General features: G+C 41.3%; 1 protein-coding gene and 1 pseudogene across 1 annotated transcript; one reads left to right on the top strand and one right to left on the bottom strand.

The window, feature by feature from the left end:
- LOC131327327 (mevalonate kinase-like) overlaps positions 1 to 19,840 on the top strand; it is an 87,569-nt pseudogene that overhangs the window by 47,596 nt on the left and 20,133 nt on the right.
- On the bottom strand, positions 144 to 5,640 carry LOC131327324 (protein NLP7-like). Its single transcript, XM_058360429.1, has 4 exons — positions 5,057 to 5,640; positions 2,252 to 2,299; positions 910 to 2,140; positions 144 to 756 (listed from the first exon to the last, which is right to left on the bottom strand). Exons 1-4 carry the CDS (start codon positions 5,540 to 5,542, stop codon positions 263 to 265), a joined length of 2,259 nt encoding a protein of 752 aa, XP_058216412.1. The 5' UTR covers positions 5,543 to 5,640; the 3' UTR covers positions 144 to 262.

Here is a 19,840-nt window from a genome sequence, read left to right as displayed (position 1 = left end):
TAAATTTCTTAACCCCAACTTAAAGGTCTCATTGAGTTTTTTAATTTGGTGTCAAGAAATTTAAAAAATTATGCACGAAAGTACCTTATATTTTGGTTCAAATATTGCACGTAAAACATGGTGAACAAACATTTAGGAACGAATGAGTATTAATCTCCTCAAATGAAATGCCAATCAAGAGGAACCCCCAACTTCTCCACATCAAATGCCAGTCTTTAGGCCCACAGCCCCCTCAAATTGCACAAAACATGCAAATAAATGCTTAATTAGCAGTATTGAAGCTAGTGATGAGTGGGGTAATTGGCTGTTTTGGCTCAAGTTGTACCACAAGCGAAGTGTTGCCTAGAGATCTAGAAGTGAGTATACAATCTTGTAAGTCCTCGTCGCAAGCTATTAAAATCAACACATCTTCCTCATCTTTATACTTGAAATAGTAAGTACTAGCTTTTAGGTTCAGCCTCTTAGCCACTTCTTGCTGCAACTCCACTAATGTAGACGACAAAGACAGACGAAACTTTATCGTATTATTGTCATATTTTGCCCTAATTGTCACCATATCTATATCTTCGAATGCAGGCTTTATGTGAGCAACACTAGCTGAGGCTTGATTTGAAGGCAAATCAGAACTTAGTTGTGGGGTTTGTCCCTGGTTCTCAACAGGCAAGGGCCGAAAGGAATGGACTTTCTTTATGTTGCGAGGTGGCCACCGATGGATACCGTAACCCCTACAAACACGCTTCAATGTAGATATGCTAACTGCAAAACGAACAATTCTGATAAGCTAGAAATCTTCTGCTCTATACTGCCAAATGGCCAATAATTTCTATATGAAAAGAGACCATCTAGCTAAAAGTTACAATCAAGACAAAGAGAAAACTCGGATTTTAAATTTTGAGGGTGTACTCTTACCTTCGAGTTTTCTTGCAGCATTGTTACGGCTCATTTTCGAACATTTAAAGATATCCTCTAAAGAAACTTGAATTCTAACTCCAGTTTTGTTGTGTTCTCTTTCTTGCTTCTTTCTTTTGCCTTCTTCTGAACTAGAAACCACAATGCTGTTTTGTTTTGCAGTAATGACAACATTTTGTCCATTGTTTGAAGAATCCATTGACAGCTGATCAGATGAATCTAGTTGCATCGTCGCTTCTCCATTCTGCAAGGGTTCAAGACTAGGCAAAATGCAGTTTTGTTCTTCACCAACGACATTCATTCCACTGTGTATGCCATCCATTGATGGCTGATCAAGTTGACCTAGCTGCAACATCACTCCTCCATCCTTTAAGGGCTCTAGACTAGGAGAAAATATAGTAGCTTGGATCAGTTGAACAGAAGGCCGATGAGATGAATCTAGTTGCATCGTCACTTCTCCATTCTGCAAGTGTACAAGACTAGGCAAAGTGCTGTTTTGTTCTTCACCAACGACATTCATTCCATTGTTTATGGCATCCATTGATGGCTGATCAAGTTGACCTAGCTGCAACATCACTCCTCCATCCTTTAAGGGTTCAAGACTAGGAGAAAATCTAGTAGCTTGGATCAGTTGAACAGAATGAAGTTTCTGACCATTCTGAAAATCCATAACTTCAACAGATAATAAATCCCCAAATTCTTGGCCAGAGGCAAGCTTAAAAGTTTTAAACTTTTCCTCCATCGTTCTCAATATGAAGCCCAATGAGGTCCATGAGTTGTCAACGTATCTGTAGCTCGTGGGCAAAAAAAACTCTAGTACATAAATATTTTTCGCAGTGTAACTGCTCTGCAAGCCTATTGCAAACCAACCGTGGAATTCGCACCGACGTGCATAGGGTGCCAACGGGTACACAGCTAAGCTGATTTGGGTTATGTCCGAGCAATATAACATGTTAGGAGATGAAAGTGCCCACCCTATCACACGTCCATTTCTGAAGTGACTACATTTACTTACTTTTAAGAACTCAAGCTCGGCATATTTGCATGCACCATTTCTGTTCCCACGAAATTCTACACCCTTGGACATGAGTTGGCCTCGCACTAAACCATTGCAAGCACTGCAAGGGACCCATGTCATAGCCAAGGGTAGCTCATGAACTTTGCACACTGATCTCAACACCATCTTGAGTTCCCGGATGGCAGCTGTAAGTGCTTTATGTTCATCCCTGCACTGTTTTGAGGGTATTGTCACATTAGGATACTTTTCCGAATGTATCACTTACAGTAATTATAAAAGGAAGAAAAATCCAGATTTAATGTTGTATCATGGTTTGCCACTCACTTGCATTTCATAGTGCTTATATCCATTAGAACATTGCAGACCAAACTCCTGCCAGTAATGGAAAGATGCAACTCATGAATTTTGAGAATACGCACATTTAGTATCTGGAAAAACATACTCAATACATCCAAGTAGGGTCAGAGCAACGCATAGTAAAGAAAATGTACGTCAATATATGCGACAACGGTTTGTACAGCATACGCCTCACAGAAGTCCCAGCAAATAAGGAAATGATCTTGGGTATTTTGTGAGTCAGCATTCAAACATATTGGCATTTTCTTTGAAAGAACACAAGCTTTCAACGAATAAGAGTTTAGTGCCTTGACTGAAATTCAAGAGAGACTCTTAGGTTATTTATGTGCTGTTTAGCATTACAATAGTTCAGATTTCATCTCTGAGAGTTCAACTACAGTGGTGTTTCATACGAATGAATGTCAAGTCAAAGAGAACTTGGCATAGGAGTCCCTGATTGATTAAAAAGCTGTTGTGGTTCGTAGGTCACACACACACATCACGGATATCAAAGAGTTACGTGGTTTGACTGGAATGCCTGGTCCATGAAAAAAAAAAACATATACAATATTTCGTATATCCATCAGAACCAATGGAGTTTACACCGAAAACTCTCACTCTCACACTCTTTGGTTCACTCTTGTCCACTCTCTTTGCTCACCACATGCATATACAAACACATATCTAGTAGTTTACAAGGAGAGAAAAAAAAAAAGAAAAAAAAAAGGGCACCATAAATGGCTAGACAATGCATGGGAGGTGGCGCCAGCGCCGGATTTGTGGTTGAAAGCTATGGGTTCCTTCAAGCTGTCTATCTCAAAGGATCTCTATCATGGGGTAAAAACCCATCATTAACTCCTAATTCCTCTCATGATACGTCAACAACATAATTATGGAGGAGCGAGTTGCCTTCCTGTTGCCAAGGGAACAAAACTCCACAAGGTCCAATGATGTCCTTTATTTGGAGAGATTTTTTTTTCTTTGCTGCCTTCACGTAGAGACAACTCATTAACTCTTTGGATTGTTGCACCTCGTTTAAATTCTTAAAATTCGCATTTGGTTGTTTATACACTTCTCAACCAATTTCGCATTGCAGTTGTCCATTTGGCGAACTACTTCCTTGGGAAAGTAAAAACAAAGGTTTATGTCCATAGATGATGCTATGGCCTATGATTAGATTAACGAGTGGGATTGCTGCCATATCATTGACTTCAAAATGTCTTGTGTTTTGAAATTTCGCGATTCAGTAAGCTGACCATGTAGCTTAAGGATACTCGTATTGTCAAAACTACCACCGGTGTAAGAGGAGTAATCGATCGCCATAAGAAATTGGTGGATATCAGTTTTTCTCGTGTCCACTAAAATACCATAAAAGGATGACCAAATTATAAACACTAACAGTTAAACTTGTACACACAATATATTTAAGAAAGCAAAGGCTATTAAAGGAGGTTTGATATCAATATTTATTTAGACATATCCATGACAAATAATGTACAGTACGTTGGTCAGCAGTAGGTACCCGAATTTAGATAGCTCCTCTCCAGTTGTTAAAAGAACTGGATCCAGTTTTGTCACTTTTTGGTCCATCCTTAGCTCTCTTTAATAATTGGAACGAAGCCAAAAGTTACATTGATCAGATATCTGATCGATATGATTTAGAATACATTAATATATGCTTCAATCAGTTTGTGATTGATATTCAAGCAAATTGATTTTGGCTAGTTTGTAATTCTTCACAAGCTCTATACAATGAACTATTCAAATCATCAAAGTGAGAGCATGATAGACCCAACAATGTCAAAACTGGACATGTTCAGTTTTTTTACCAATTGGAGAGGATCCTTCATATAGATGTCCCAAAATATTGGTACTCCTCTTTGAAAAGTGAAAAAAATGTTTCGCCTTTCATATCTAACTTTCAGAAACAATTAGATGTAATTAAAAGTGAAAATCGTAGGGCAATACAGGATATCCAATTTAACCTTTCAAGGAGATATTTTAAAATGACAGTGCATTTACCCTAGAAAGTTGAATTCCCAACGAGACCAACATTAAAATAAAAATTTGCCAACAATAAAGTAAAATAAAGAGGGAAAAAAGAAGTGAGGGAGGAGTTGTTAAAATCCTACGATACAGACGTATATTACGATTCGAATCGTCTCCTTCTCAAAACTATACACATCCCACCCTGTATCTTTCTTTTATGAAAATCCTACGGTACGATGGCGTATCCTAAGATATATTCGCATATCCCGATTCGGTGCGTATACTACAATTACTTATTGGACAAAAGTTATACCATATTCTAAGAAGTGGAACTTCAAATGCATTCTACATCCTTTGATCTAATTGTGGCGACAATGAAACCATTTAAAGAAAATCAAAATTCAATCCATTAGAACTCGAATACAAGAAAGAATGTATTTTGAGCATGTTTTGCATGAATCAGACAATGACTCTTCTTCTCTTCACTTGAGCAAGTCACTCGAAAGCCTCAATGTGATAGACTCCACTGGGGAGACTTGGAATTGCCGATAAAAAGAAAAAGAAAAAGAAAAAAAAAAAAGGAGAAGAAGACTTGGAATTGTTCATCCTAACAACTTAATGTTTGTATAGAAAACACTTATTTTTCATATATACGACAGAGTTTTTGATATGTATCCCGGTACGATTCATAACGTGGAAAAAACGATGCACGATACGTATCTCTATTAGAAAACAAAAACACTAAGCAATGAATGTTTAAGTACCAAGAAATTAAAATAAAAAATGCCTGCATAATTGACAAACCTGAAAAATATCATCTAGGTGGTCCATGAAAGATTTGTCCGAACCTAAATACGCGTAACTTGCGGACACTAGCTCAAGTACCCCAACATAGGTTTGGCTGGAACGTTCAAGCACTGGCAGAGCCCAAGATCCGTTTATCTTGCAACGTAAAGCAAGGTCGAGCTGTGGATACTCTTTAAGAGAGTAATGCATCACACGTGGAGCAGATTCTGGGAACTTATGCAGGAACACACGGCCAGGAAGCCCAAGTTGTTCTTCTCCACTCTCTGCATCTGCGTAGAAGTAGTTATTATACTCCCTACACATCGTCATCCTATACTCACAAAGCAAGTGTCTACTAGTCTTGCTGTAATAATATGTTGTACCAAGAGCGAAAGGTTGGTTTTGACTTGTAAGCAAAGTCCGCCTCTCGGATGTTTTCGTGGCTGCCCAAAATTGAATCAGGGAAAAAGCAAGGGACGAATCAAGGCTTGGGTGGCATATCATTTTTTGGAGAGCATGCCTTATATTTGACTCTTACATTCGGACTCCCACAAACATAGGGAACGAAGTCCACCACATTACCTGTCAATGGAAATTCAGCCAAAAAAAATAAAATAAAAAATTAACTCGGATACTTTCGGTGACCATGTCTGAGTACCACAACCGAAGAAGAAAGACTTTAGAGAGGGAGAGATAGAGGTCACTCGCCGGAAGACAGAGGACGATCGGGATGGTCATCTTGCCGGCTCCAGAAAACCCATCTACAGTCTTTCCTGTCGGTCCAGGAAAGCAAAATCTCCTGGCGCAACCATTTGAGGTCACTCTCCATGTACGCTATGAAATTGGGAGGGAAATAATCTTCTTCTTCATGCTTAAAGCGGTACTCCTCCATCTTCAATTTTTTTCCCCACAGGAATCGGCGAACAGGCTTTTTCAACGGTCACCAACAGGCGCTATATACATACTAGTATGTACATCCCTAAAACCCCATTCCAGAAAATTTCCTAAAAAATAAGTAGCTTATTTTACATTTTTAAACTCAAAAATAAAGTAAATAAAAAATAATTTTTTAAATTTTTTTGCATCATATAAAAGATCTCATCAAGATCTTCCAAACAAGATCCATATTTCATATTTTTAGATTTCAATAAGACCATAATTTTTGAGCTTAAAATTATCTTTTTAAAAAATAAGAACTTATTTTGGTTTCCGGAACAGAGCCTAATTCCTCTCCTCAAGTGTAGTTAAAGAGGGAGTCAGATCCTGTCCAGTATGGAACCCTCCAGTCCGGTCCAGTTCGGCCTTTTGTGGGTCTTTTTTGGGTTCACAACAATGATCGGAACCGTTCACATTTTAGAGCTCGTTGAGACCAACGACCATACCAAAAATCACGTTGATCTAATACCGTTTGGTATCATTTCAAAATGTATTAAGTTTAGAAAAAATTTGTTGAAGGGTTGTAATCCTGTGTTTCTCACCTTTTTTTTAGACAACATTAATGCATTTTGAAATGATACCAAACGGTATTTGATCAACGTGATTTTTGGTATGGTCGTTGGTCTCGACGAGCTCTAAAATGTGAACGGTTCTGATCATTATTGTGGACCCGAAAAGGGCCCACAAAAGGCCGAACTGGACGGAACTGGAGGATAATATACTGGACGGGATCTGAACCCAACAGTTAAAAGAGGGGGAGTAAACAATGAGTGTTGCTACAGGGACCGAATTGGGGGACCGAATTCGGACCGACGGCCGCCGGCGGGCCGTCTCCGGCCACCGGACGGCCGATCCGAGCCGTCCAAAAATTCTAAAAAAAAAAACCGAGGGGCCCCACGCGGGAATCAACGTCATCCGAGGTGTGTAGGGTGCTTGATCGGAGCACCCCTTTTCGTGTGTATATGTATAATACATATACACACGAAAAGGGGTGCTCCGATCAAGCACCCTACACACCTCGGATGACGTTGATTCCCGCGTGGGGCCCCTCGGTTTTTTTTTTTAGAATTTTTGGACGGCTCGGATCGGCCGTCCGGTGGCCGGAGACGGCCCGCCGGCGGCCGTCGGTCCGAATTCGGTCCCCCAATTCGGTCCCTGTAGCATTTTTGGTAAAGAATTATGGGATCGGAACTGTACTGTGCAAGTGTTGTACTGTAATTTATGTATCGATAATAAGTACTCTTGTTTGGAACTCTAGGAAAAGTGATGAAAAGTATGGAAAAAGAAAATGAGAGGAAAATGGAAAGAAAATTTTACTATTCACAAAATTTTCTATTCTCCCACTTTTCCCAACAAAATTTTCTATTCTCCCACTTTTCCTAATTCCAAACAAAGGCGTACCGACAACGTGAAAACCGATGGGGTATTAATGGGCTCACTAGGCATACTCTGTGTCTCGTACGAATGATCCAAATCGTTCACTAATTTAAAAAAATTGAGTGGGTTTGTAAAAAATTTAGGCAATTCTATATGTATAGATGCTCGATCCAATCTTACCATTTTTTTATTCAGATTTCAGAATGAAAAAAATGGAAGATTGGATCGAACACTTACACATATCTGATTGAGCTAATTTTTCACGAGCTCACTTGATTTTGTTTTAATTATTGAACGGCTCGAATCATCTGTACGGAATCTAAAATGGGTCCCGCATGCCCATCAATACCACATCAGTTTCCACCTGGTCGGTACCAATAGCAGGGTTTTTTTTTTATGGCTTGACTCCTTACATTCTTTTCATAGTATGTCTTCTTTTTTTTTCCCCATTAATGCTTACAAAAATTTGTAATAATCGACCACACGTACAATGTGTTTTCGGTAGTAAAAATTTTATAGATTTTTATTTGTGGTTGAGAAGTTGTTAGGTGTTTCCAGTAGTGAATAAATTGTTGATAGGTTTGTGAGTAAAGTTACTATAGAAATACAGTTTTTGATGACAACTTTTTTGTTAGTGGAAATGATATGATAAAATGCTGAAATTTTTTTGTTAGTGAAAACGAGATGGTACAATGAGTTAAATTTTTAGTATTTTTTGATAGTGGAAATGGGGCCTAGTCACATGATTAAATAAGCGTGTTTAGAAACTTATTAATTAATTTTTCTAAGACAAATGTTTATAAGCAATTTATTTTCGAAAGACATCACACAAAAATTCTACACCCACTCACAACTTACACAAGGACATAGGGGGCGGAGCTAGCTCATGGGTGGGGTAGGTGCCACCCCCACCCCCATTTCAAGTCAAACTCTGTTTTTACATTGTTTTACTAATTAAAATAAGTCAAATAAGTTTTTAATATTTTTTTAATTAAGAGTGATGTATTTTGAAAAAATGATCTGTCTCGTAAAACATAAAATAAGTCCTTAAAAATAAAAATCTTAGCAAAACGGAACTCAAGAAATTTTGATAGGCACCTATTGATAATCAGACAATTCTATTTTTTATAGGCATAGTGGAAAAAACACAAAATCAACAGTTTGGATCATGATGTCAATATCTCAATGGCTTACATTTGAAAACAGGTGACCAAATTTTATGTCCTTTCAATTAAAAAAGAACCGTGACAAAATTAAATTAGTATATAAATATACATGTAACCTTCTTTTTCATCTTTTTTGTGGACAACACGCAACAACAAAATTGAACTCTTAAGATATGTCACTTTCGAAATTCAATCTACCCTGCCACTGCAAAGACGCATAACTCTATGGTGTATTGTGTAAGGAACCCACTAAACATGTGAGTGTGTGAATTTGTGTTCAAATAACTTTTGCAGACCTCTACGGTGTATTGGGTAAGGAACTCACTAAACATGTGAGTGTGTGAATTTGTGTTCGAATAACTTTTGCAGACCCAAATTTAGTTTCCATCCAACCCAAGTGATTGCACTGTCGTCAAAGTTCGAGATTAAGGAATTTGCTCCATATCATCTTAAAATATCATGATCGAAACCTTTCAAATGATATCAACTATTTTAGAATCAATCCGTAAAGAGTTTTGCTCTGACTTAAATTGGGGTTCCCTTGTTGCCCAAAAAAATAGATAATAAAATTAGTCTATGGTCCACTATAAAGAACTTATAACCTAATTAGTCAACTTTTAATGTTTGTAACCCCTCTAATCCACTGATATAGTTTAATAAGGCCTTAAGTCCACTTCTTTTAAAAAAGAAATTAAACCATGACATCTCTCTCTCTCTCCCTCTCTCCCCCTCTCTCTCTCTCTCTCTCTCTCTCTCTCTCTCTCTCTCTCTCTCTCTCTCTCTCTCTCTCTCTCTCTCTCTCTCTCTCTCTCTCTCTGCCTTTGCCACTGCCACCATGGCCATGGAGCTCGTTATGGGTACCTACAGATCAAACAACACCTTCGCAACCAAACTGGTAAACGACGCCGTGGTCCAAGAGGCAGCGTCGGGCCTCAAAAGCGTTGACAAATTCATCTGGCTCTGTCCCAGTCCCAAATCTCTCCTTCGGACTCCAATCGAAATTCGTCTGTGGAACTAAACACTGACTGCAAAGTCATGGCTTCTCGCGGGTCCTTTACCTCCTAGGCCGCACCCAAACCAGCCATGCCCAGTTCCTGTAATGACCCGGATTTTCGACCCAATTATTTTTTCGAATAAAAAGATTTATTGGCATCCCAAAATTTATTAATTTATTAGTTAATTATTATTACGTCATAATTATTAAGTTAAGTAATTAATTTAATAAACTAATTAATTAGCTATACATTTTACTTCAATATTTGTTTATATTCCACTATAAAAGAAAAGAAAATTTTCTTCATATACATATATATACATGAATGTATAACAAAAGAAGAAGCAGAAAAACATCATGTGATGACTTTTAAACCCCACATTTAAGGGATTTTGTTCTCCTATTTTTCTCTTCTCTCCCGATTCTGTCTCTCTATCTCACCCTATACATACATGCGTCCACATACATTAATTAGAATTGAAAACCCACCAAATGTGGCACTTGTTCCCTATCCCTCTTATCATTATCATTATCCCTCTCCCTTATCTATCCTAAATTCCTCTCTCCCTCACTTCCCTTCTACATTCCACCACCTTCACACTTATCCTCCCACACTCCTACTACCTTAACACTTGCACCCTCTCTCTCTCACTTCTTTATACAAAACCCACATCTCTTATATTCCGAAAATTGATTGCCAAATCATTTCCGTAGCTAGAAAATTGTGGAGAGAAACATCCACCACTTGACTAAAGTCAGTCCCGAGGTCCCCCGCCGCCACCGTCTTTTTTCATTTTTCCAAAACCATCCGGAATCTGTTTTTTGCTTTCAACCGAATTTGAGGTAGGATAATCACTTCCCTTCTTCCCCCTAAGTATATTAATGTCCTAAGATGTTAGTTTTTATGGTTAGAATAGAAAAGAATCGAAATTGGAATTGAATGAACAAAACCCAAGTTTTCCGAAAACTCACTGTTTACTGTTCATAGGCATGGTTACTATTCATATTTTGTTACTGTTCATACCGGTTGGTTTTTAAAAAAATGACACCTAAATTATAGCTTTCTCCTTTGTCTATTTGAGGGAAGGATTTCGACCCTCATACTTTGATAACGTATTAAAATTAGCCCCTGAAATTTATTAAGATTATGTTTCAGCCCTAATTGTTAATAATATGTTTGGGCAGTAATATCCTAAATTAGTCAATATCCTCATTTTAATCTAATGAGTTATGAAAGCTACTAAATTAATATTTTACCTAGTCTGGAAAAGAGAACTAAGTAAATAGGGTCTGCCAATGTATAAAATTGCCCCTTTAGATTTTTATACTGTAAGTTAGATTTTTATACTATAAGTTACTGTAATGGATTCAAATTATTGTAGGGAGGTATTCCCGAGCAGACACATTTAGTTACCGAACACGTGATGTTTGGGAACACGTAGTAAATACGACTGGACTTATCGCTGGGCAATATAAAGAACAGCAATATGGAACAATGACATGTGAAGTCCTTGGTCCATGTAATCTGTTCGGCAGAATAAAGGCCAATGACATGACAAGTCACTGGTGTAAACTATCTGTTCGGCAGATAGGAGACATTTTGATTACGTTTGGACCAAGTTATATGTGAAGTCCCTGGTTCAGGTAGTCTGTTCGGCCATGAGACAGTCGAACAAAGAAGGAGCTCCAATCAGAAGTAGGAGCAGAGGGAATACTCTAGAAGATTCCAGAGTAGTCATGTCCCATAAAGGGATAAAGATCCCAAGAATATAGGATCTGAGAAAGATACCCGACGAGTATGGGATGTTCGGCTCTTAAAGGAAAAGAATCCTAAAAGGACTCTTTTCCATAAACTGATAAAGGAAACGAGACTCCTTGATATCCTTGGTTTCCTATACGAGTTAGGAATCCTATGGCAACAAGGATGCTTGGACAGCAAGCATCCATAAATCTATAAATATGAGGTAAACCTAGAGGTAAAAGGTACGCAATATTGCATTATTATTGCTTTCCTACTGATAATTAGGGCTGAGTTTTCTAGTACGTGATACTAACAAAGGCATCGGAAGGCCTTTGCCACGAGAGGCAAAGGTGCACTCACCCCCTGTCTATTTTGCAGATTAGGGTTCAGACGTCGAGCTAGGGTTCCGGTGAAGAGGCACGAATAAGCCGTTGCAATCCAGTTGATCCGAAGCATCAATTGTTTTCATCCCCCTACAATTGGCGCCGTCTGTGGGAATCGAAAGAATTCCCTTTTGAAATACGACCATGGTGGAAGTAACTCCAGCAACACCACATGAACCAAAAGATGTGTTAGATGAAGGAAGGGACAAATCACCACCTGGGGCTCCGAGAAAGCCCCAGGGTGGGCACGGGAGGAACACGAGTAAGGACCGCCCCCTTACCGTGCATCATAACTCCAGAAATAGAGGAGATGGAGAGACGACTTCGAGATCCACGAGAAGGAGTAAATCCCATCAAAGGGATGAGTCGATTGCACACTCCAGGAGTGTGCACAATAGCGACGATGTTCTTGACAGAAAGAGGCAAGAAGTCGAGGAGTATGCTCGTCTGATTAAAAAACGAGAGCATGAGATCAGAGAATTGGAAAGAATTAGGGATCATCCGGAGGATTCTGGCCTGTCTCGAAGAAATTCTAGAGGCAGTAGGTATGCTATGGTACAATACAGAAAAGATCCTTCACGAGGAAGAAGGAGCAGAAGTCCTGTCATAGGGCGTCATGAAGCTTCTCCACGAAAAAGGGGAAGAAAAAGTAGAAGCCGAACACCAGAGAGGAGGACTTCGTCACGAAAAAGAAGGAGCAGAGACCGGGGTTCTACCCCCGAGGAAGAAGACACGAGAAAGCATCATCGAGACAGGTACAAGAGACCTGATGCTGATTGGGTCAAGGCTTCGGCCCATAAGTCAAAGGAGCAAGAGGATGGGACAGTGACTGCACGAGAAGCAGCACGCAAGGCCCTGAGTAATATTGCAGCCTCTCCCTTTACAAAGAGGCTACAAGAAGCAAGGTTGCCGAGCAGAGTGAAGCACGGTGCATTCGTACTTTACGAGACGAATACGGACCCCGTAGCTCACATACAGCATTACCAACAGGCCATGTTTATGCATGAGGGGGATGATTCCATCTTGTGCAAGATGTTTCCCTCCAGTCTGGGCAAGGTGGCTTTATCCTGGTTTCATAAGTTGGCCCCACGATCCATACGAGGATGGAGGCAGTTGGCGGAGGAATTCACTGCTCGGTTCTTAACAAGCAGAAAGGCCCCAAAGACTTTTGAGAGTCTTTCCACCATGAAGCAGGAGGAGGACGAGCAGATCAGGGATTATGCAAAGAAGTACTGGGAAACTTTCAACGAGATTGAAAGTTGCAGTGAAGAGTACGCAATTGCTACGTTCAAAACTGGTTTGCCTGTTCGGGGAGAGCTGCGCCGTTCATTGAATAAACATCCAGTAGCCACCTTGGCTAAATTGATGGAACGGATAGAGCAACACGCCAGAATGGAAGATGACATACTCCGTGAGGATGGCAGGACGGTTGCCGAACAGCAGAAGGCACCTGCCAAAAAGGTGGATAAGCCAGAACCCAAGTCTTACAAAGACAGAAGGGAGTACGGGCAGGTTAAGAAGGAGGCATACAAGGACAAGCAAGCTCCTGACCCCAAGTCCTTCTTTTCTATCACTACGGTTTGGAAAGAGCCTATATACAGGATTCTTTATCGAATAAAGAATCAGTCATATTTTAAATGGCCCCCAAGTCTAGGTGGAGACAAAGATGCAAAACGTGCTACGAATCAGCACTGCAGTTATCACAAAGATTGGGGCCCTATGACCGAGGATTGTGAGGTGTACAAGAGGCACCTTGATGATTTGGTCTCTCGGGGCTATCTCAAGGAGTTTATCCAGGAGGACCCTAAAGAGAAAGGGAAGGCTATGGAGCTGGGTTACGAGCAGATCCCTAAAGGCGTCATCCATATGATACATGGATTGGCCACACCTTACACGAGAAGTGAGGTTAGATTATTTCAAAGGCAAGTTAAGCATGATCAGCACGTGATGCGGACGGGAAACAAGAGGGGGCGAGAGACTGATGCATGCAAAAAGAGCATGGCATTCAGTGATGATGATTTGGCGGAGGTCCAAATACCCCACAATGATGCATTGGTCGTAACCCTACGAGTTGAGGAATACGACATCGAAAGAATTCTAGTGGACTCGGGGAGTTGTACAGAGGTATTGTACTACGATGCATTCAAGAAGATGGGTCTGGCCCAATCAGATTTAGAACAATCAACAACACCTCTAATTGGGTTCGGTGCAGGAGCAGTCTGGCCCCTAGGAAAGGTAACCTTACCTGTTCGGGCTGGATCTGTGGTGTTAAGAACAGACTTTTTGGTAGTCGATGTCCCATCTTCCTATAACGCGATTATAGGGAGGACATGGTTGCACAAAATGAGGGCAGTCTCCTCGACATATCACCAGATGGTGAAATTTCCAGGGTCAAATGGGATTGAAGTCCTTAAAGGAAACCAGAAGGTAGCACAGCAATGCTTGATCTCCATCATCAAAACAGCCCCAAAGGTCCACCATGTTCACACACTAGAAGTACCAGATCAACCAACCATCGAGGATGTTGGAAGAAGCCCGGCTGAAAAAGTGCTTGAGGGCCTGGAGAAGATTCAGATCAACGAGACTGATCCTGAAAGATATTTTTTGATTGGGGAATCATTACCAGCAAACGAAAAGGCTGAGTCGATACGATTTCTGAAAGAATATATTGATGTTTTTGCATGGGTACCTGAGGAAATGCCTGGGGTGGATGCAGATGTGATCTGTCACCATTTAAACATTGATCCTCTGCATAAGCCGATCATTCAGAAGAAACGAAGGGCAGCCGTACAGCATGTAAATGCTGTGATCGAAGAGGTCGATCGTTTATTGGAGGCCAAGGCAATACGTGAAGTCTATTACCCAGAATGGTTATCCAACACTGTTGTGGTAAAGAAGAAGAATGGGAAGTGGCGTGTCTGTGTGGACTTCACAGACCTGAACAAAGCATGTCCTAAGGACAGTTTTCCTTTGCCTAGGATTGACCAATTGGTTGATGCAACCTCTGGTTATGAGCGAATGAGTTTTCTTGATGCATATCGAGGATATCATCAGATTGCAATGTTTGAACCTGATCAAGAGAAGACTTCGTTCATCACACCACGAGGGTTATACTGTTATAGTGTTATGCCCTTTGGACTAAGGAATGCTGGGGCTACATACCAGAGACTTGCAACCATTATGTTCAAGAAGCTCATCGGGAAGACTTTGGAAGTTTACATAGATGATATGGTGGTAAAGAGTCGAGAAAAAGGAGGGCATATTTCTGATCTGAAGGAAGTGTTCGAAATCCTGAGGAAGTATAAACTGAAACTCAACGCCTCGAAGTGTGCGTTTGGAGTTGGTTCAGGAAAATTCCTGGGTCATTTGGTAACTTTGAGAGGGATAGAGGCAAATCCCGATCAGATTGATGCCTTACAAAGATTACAGAGTCCCAAAACTACCAAGGAAGTCCAGAGGCTGACTGGAATGGCAGCAGCACTTAACAGATTCATCAGCAGGTCAAGCGACAAATGCAGACCCTTCTTTCAGTTATTGAAAAAAAGGGAGGGATTTGAATGGGGAGCAGAATGTGAACAAGCTTTCCAGGACCTGAAGAAGTACCTGGCCGAGCCCCCACTGTTGTCAACTCCACAGCCTGGTGAGTCTTTAATTCTGTACTTAGCTGTTTCCGAGCATGCAGTAAGTGCAGTCTTGTTGAGGGATTTGGGGATCGAACAAATCCCCATTTATTATGTTAGCAAGACATTGTTGGATGCAGAGACGAGATATCTGCCTTTAGAAAAACTTGTCCTGGCACTTAGGACAGCAACCAGGAAATTGCCACACTATTTCCAAAGCCATAAGGTTGTGGTTTATACTGAGTATCCATTAAAATCACTGCTTCGAAAGGCAGATTTCTCGGGAAGGATCTCGACGTGGTCCGTAGAGTTAAGTCAGTATGATCTCGAGTATCGGCCACGCACAGCAATTAAAGGCCAGGTGTTGGCTGATTTTGTGGCAGAGTTTTCCCCCACTGTTGCTCCCTTGCCTCTTACGAGAAAGGAACAGGCAGCTAAAACATCATCCTTGAAGGATCAATCCGTAGCCGAACAGGATCCCAAAGAATGGAAGTTATTCGTTGATGGATCAGCATGTAACACTGGTTCTGGAATTGGAGTTGTCCTATTTCCTCCTCAAGGAGTTGTGATTGAACTCTCTGTTCGGCTTGGATTCAGTGCATCGAATAATGTTGCTGAATATGAAGCACTCTTGGCAGGATTAAGAAGTGCGAGGACCCTTAAGGCAGAACGGGTCAGGGTGTATTGTGATTCCCAGCTCGTTGTGAATCAACTGTCCGGCGAGTACGAGACTCGGAATGAAAGGATGGCAGCCTACGTGCAGGCAGCAAAAGACTTGCTTAATACCTTCGAGAGGGTATATATTGAGCAAATAAGTTCTGGACAGAATGCTCATGCAGATTCTTTAGCTTGGTTGGCTGCAGCAGTACCAACAGAGTTTAAAAGAAGGGTGGCAGTAGAATACCTCAATGAACCGAGCATTGGGAGGAGTGTAGACTTGGTCTTGGACGTGAACCAAGGACCAAGTTGGATGGACCCAATAATGGAGTTCTTACGAGACGAGATACTCCCTTCTGATAAAAAGGAGGCCCACAAGATAAGAGTCAAATCTGCTAGGTTTTGGCTGTCCCCAGAGGGTAAGTTGTATAGGAAGTCCTTTACGGGTCCCTATTTACTATGCGTACATCCTGAGATGGTACAGAAGTTCCTTCATGAAATCCACGAGGGAACATGTGGGAGCCATGCTGGAGGCAGATCTATTGCCCACCGAGCAATTACTCAAGGCTACTGGTGGCCACACATGCAAGAAGATGCAAAGGTGTATGTAAAGATTTGTGAGAAGTGTCAAAAGTTCTCACCAATGATTCGAACACCCGCCGAAGATCTGGTGCCATTAACAAGTCCCTGGCCTTTTGCTCAATGGGGGATGGATATCGTGGGTCCATTGCACAAAGCAACTGGGAATCGAAAATTCCTGCTTGTTGCAACTGACTATTTTACAAAGTGGATTGAGGCAGAACCACTGGCCAAAATCACTGAGCCTATGATAGAAAGGTTCGTGTGGAAAAGCATCATCACTCGTTTTGGGGTTCCTTATTCACTGGTTACAGACAATGGATCCCAATTTCAGAAGAAATTCAAGACTTTTTGTGCCCAATATGGAATAAGAAATTTTTATTCCACCCCAGCCTACCCTCAGAGTAATGGGCAAGCAGAGGCATCCAATAAAACTATCCTAGATGGGATAAAGAAGAGGTTGGACAAAGCAAAGGGAAAATGGCCTGATGAATTACCGTTAGTTTTGTGGGCTCACCGAACAACGCCTAGGAGGTCTACGGGAGAGACCCCCTATTCGTTGGCATTTGGAACAGAGGCTGTCATACCTCTGGAAGTGGGTCTGCCGACCAACAGGACAGCTTTGGTTGAGAGTGGAGGCAATGACAGGGCCCTTGAAATCGAGCTTGATCTTGCCGAGGAGAAGAGAGAAAAGGCCTCGGTACATCTTGCTTCTTACCAAGAGCAGCTGATGAAAAGCTACAACAAACATGTTCATCCTAGAGAATTTGGTGTTGGGGACCTTGTGCTACGAAAAGTGCTCGGCAACACCAAGGTGGCAAACGAAGGCAAGCTGGGGGCCAACTGGGAGGGCCCATATAGAGTAACTGAGATTATAGGCATAGGAGCCTATCGATTGGCAGATTTGGATGGTGATCCAATTCCAAGGCCTTGGAATGTTCATAATTTACGAAAGTTCTTTGTTTAGAAGTATTAAATCCTGTTTTGGATTTACACTACGTGATTGTGTGGGAATTACGAATATAATTCCTTTGTTCTCGTTTTGATTATTTTTTAAAGGGTACGAGTAACGCCCTCTTGCGTTTTGCAGATTATGAATACAATCGCTTCTTAGTATAACTGTTGTGGTATTTGTTTTTAATACGAACTGCGAATTTAATTTCCCTCATTCGTATTGGGGAGCAGGGTATACCTTTTGAGTATGTGAAACTTAAAAGTTTTATACATTTTTAAGTACGTGATACTTAACGAATACAAGTACGAAACACTTGTATAGAATTTCAAGTATGTGAAACTTGGGTATACATTTTGAGCACAAGTATGAAACACTTGTAAACTTGTAAGATTTTCAAAGCTTTAAGTACGTGAAACTTAAACACAAACACTTGTGTGATGTTCTAAGTACGTGATACTTAGGCGCTTTTATGTGAGTACGTGATACTTAACAAGTATGAAACACTTGTATGGATTTTTAAAGTACGAGAAAACTTAAACGTTATCCAACACACGAGTAGTTCTAAGTACGTGATACTTAGAGGTTTTTGTGTGAGTACGTGAAACATAACAAATACAAGTATGAATACACTTGTATGTACTAAAAAGACAGTACGAGATACTGGGAAACAAATGTTTTTAAAGTACGTGAAACTTAAACTTCAGAACAGGAAATCATGTGTAAGTACGAAATACTTATGCAAAACGAATGATGGTTAACAGTACGAAATACTTGATTGCATCCGAACAGATGCAGCAAACAGGGAAGCCGAGCAAAACATTAAAAGTTATGCCACGAAGGGCCGAATACCTGTGTTAACAAAGTATTTAACTGTACTGGTGCCTCACAGGGCCAAAATATGCTTATGGTCACGCAGGACCAGCAATCAAAACAGTTCATGTACTTACCAAATCAATCCACATTCTAGACCTCTGAAGTATCAGTGTTGATCTCAGTGTCAGCACCACCCTCGACTACATTCTCTTCCAAGTTAATGGGCTCAATAGGTACATCCCGAGCAGGAGCTTCTGTGGGGTCCACATCCGTGGGGATATCTTCCTCAGCATTGGCAAATTCTTCAATTTGCCGTTCAAAGTCTTCCTCTGGATGTCCTTCTGGCTCTGGAATGTCTTCGATGTTCTGAATACGGGTGCTAGGCAGCTCGTTGTCAACCCAGAAGGGTGAATCCTCAGCAACTCCTAGTTTTGTCAGACAGGTTTCCCAGCAGGCAATCCAAACCTGGTCCTGTATAGCTGGCATCTGTTCCACATAACTAGCAGTTGTGGCGTCATAGCCCTTCTGGTAGCCGTCTTCATATGATGCTTTCTTGGTGCTGTCAATCTCAGATAAGGCCTGGTTTAGGCTCTCTTCGGCAATTTGCAGCTTGCCCTTAGCACCATTAAAATCCGCCTTGGCTTTGTCTCTTTCTCTTTCAAGACGAGCAACTGTCCGAAGAAGTCGAGTGTTGTCATTTAGCAATCTGATTTGTTCGGCCTCAGCTTCTTGGTACTTTTGCCCCAGGGTTACCATTTTTTGAATGAACTAGCAACAACACCGAGTGGTAAGTGACAAGTGTAGCAGTATTTGATATGTGGTATACGAAATATACATTAAGACTTATATGAAAAGATTGAGTCACATTACCTTAATTCCACTGACGAGACCAGTGGATACTAGCCGGTCAGGTGTAGATCCAGATTCCTTCTACATATCCACAGGGAGCAGCAACCCTTGAGCTAGGGCAAGTGCTGTTTCTGATGAACCAGCACTGTCCCCAACGTGAACAGGACGGTCACCCCTAGGGAATGAAGGAGTCCATGTTTGGGGCAGCACTTGAGCAGTTGGTGACACAGGGAGTTGAGTTTCGGTATCTGCTTGTGTGGCAGAACCATCTTGATTATCCACTCTTGGGCGTTTGTCCCGATGAAGGTCAATGGCCTCTGTAGCGGTATCAACATCCCGAGGAGAAGATGATGACCGTGCAGCTCCCACCCTATTACGACGTGATCGTGGAGGAGGGGCGCCAGTTGATGCTACCCTATTGGTAGCACCACGTCCCCGAGAGGAGACAGTGAGTAAAGAACTGAGGTTAATAGGTTGGTGCGTCATCGTACCTGAGGTTGGGGGTGATCGAGAATAACCGGATGAGGACGACTGACTGGTAATTTGGTGAGGAACGGGTTGTTGTTCGGCAATGAGTTGCCTGCGACCTGATCTCCTAAGTACCACACGCGTTTGAGGAATACCGTCAGGGATAACAATATCGTCTGACTGACCGGCAAGAGTTACACCAGCTTGAAGCCTTGAACTGTGTGGTTGGGGAGTAGTGGATGTAGACGCGGCACTAGTGCTGGG

The sequence above is a fragment of the Rhododendron vialii genome, chromosome 5a (assembly GCF_030253575.1).
Source record: "Rhododendron vialii isolate Sample 1 chromosome 5a, ASM3025357v1".
In the NCBI taxonomy this organism is placed as follows: domain Eukaryota; kingdom Viridiplantae; phylum Streptophyta; class Magnoliopsida; order Ericales; family Ericaceae; genus Rhododendron; species Rhododendron vialii.
This window is presented reverse-complemented; position numbering and strand designations above follow the sequence as displayed.

Coding starts and splice junctions, on each gene's coding strand:
- LOC131327324 (XM_058360429.1), bottom strand. CDS start 5,542: ATGATATGCCACCCAAGCCTTGATTCGTCCCTTGCTTTTTCCCTGATT. Junction 2,300..5,056: donor ACCTAGATGATATTTTTCAG/GTTTGTCAATTA, acceptor CATTACTGGCAG/GAGTTTGGTCTGCAATGTTC. Junction 2,141..2,251: donor ATAAGCACTATGAAATGCAA/GTGAGTGGCAAA, acceptor CCCTCAAAACAG/TGCAGGGATGAACATAAAGC.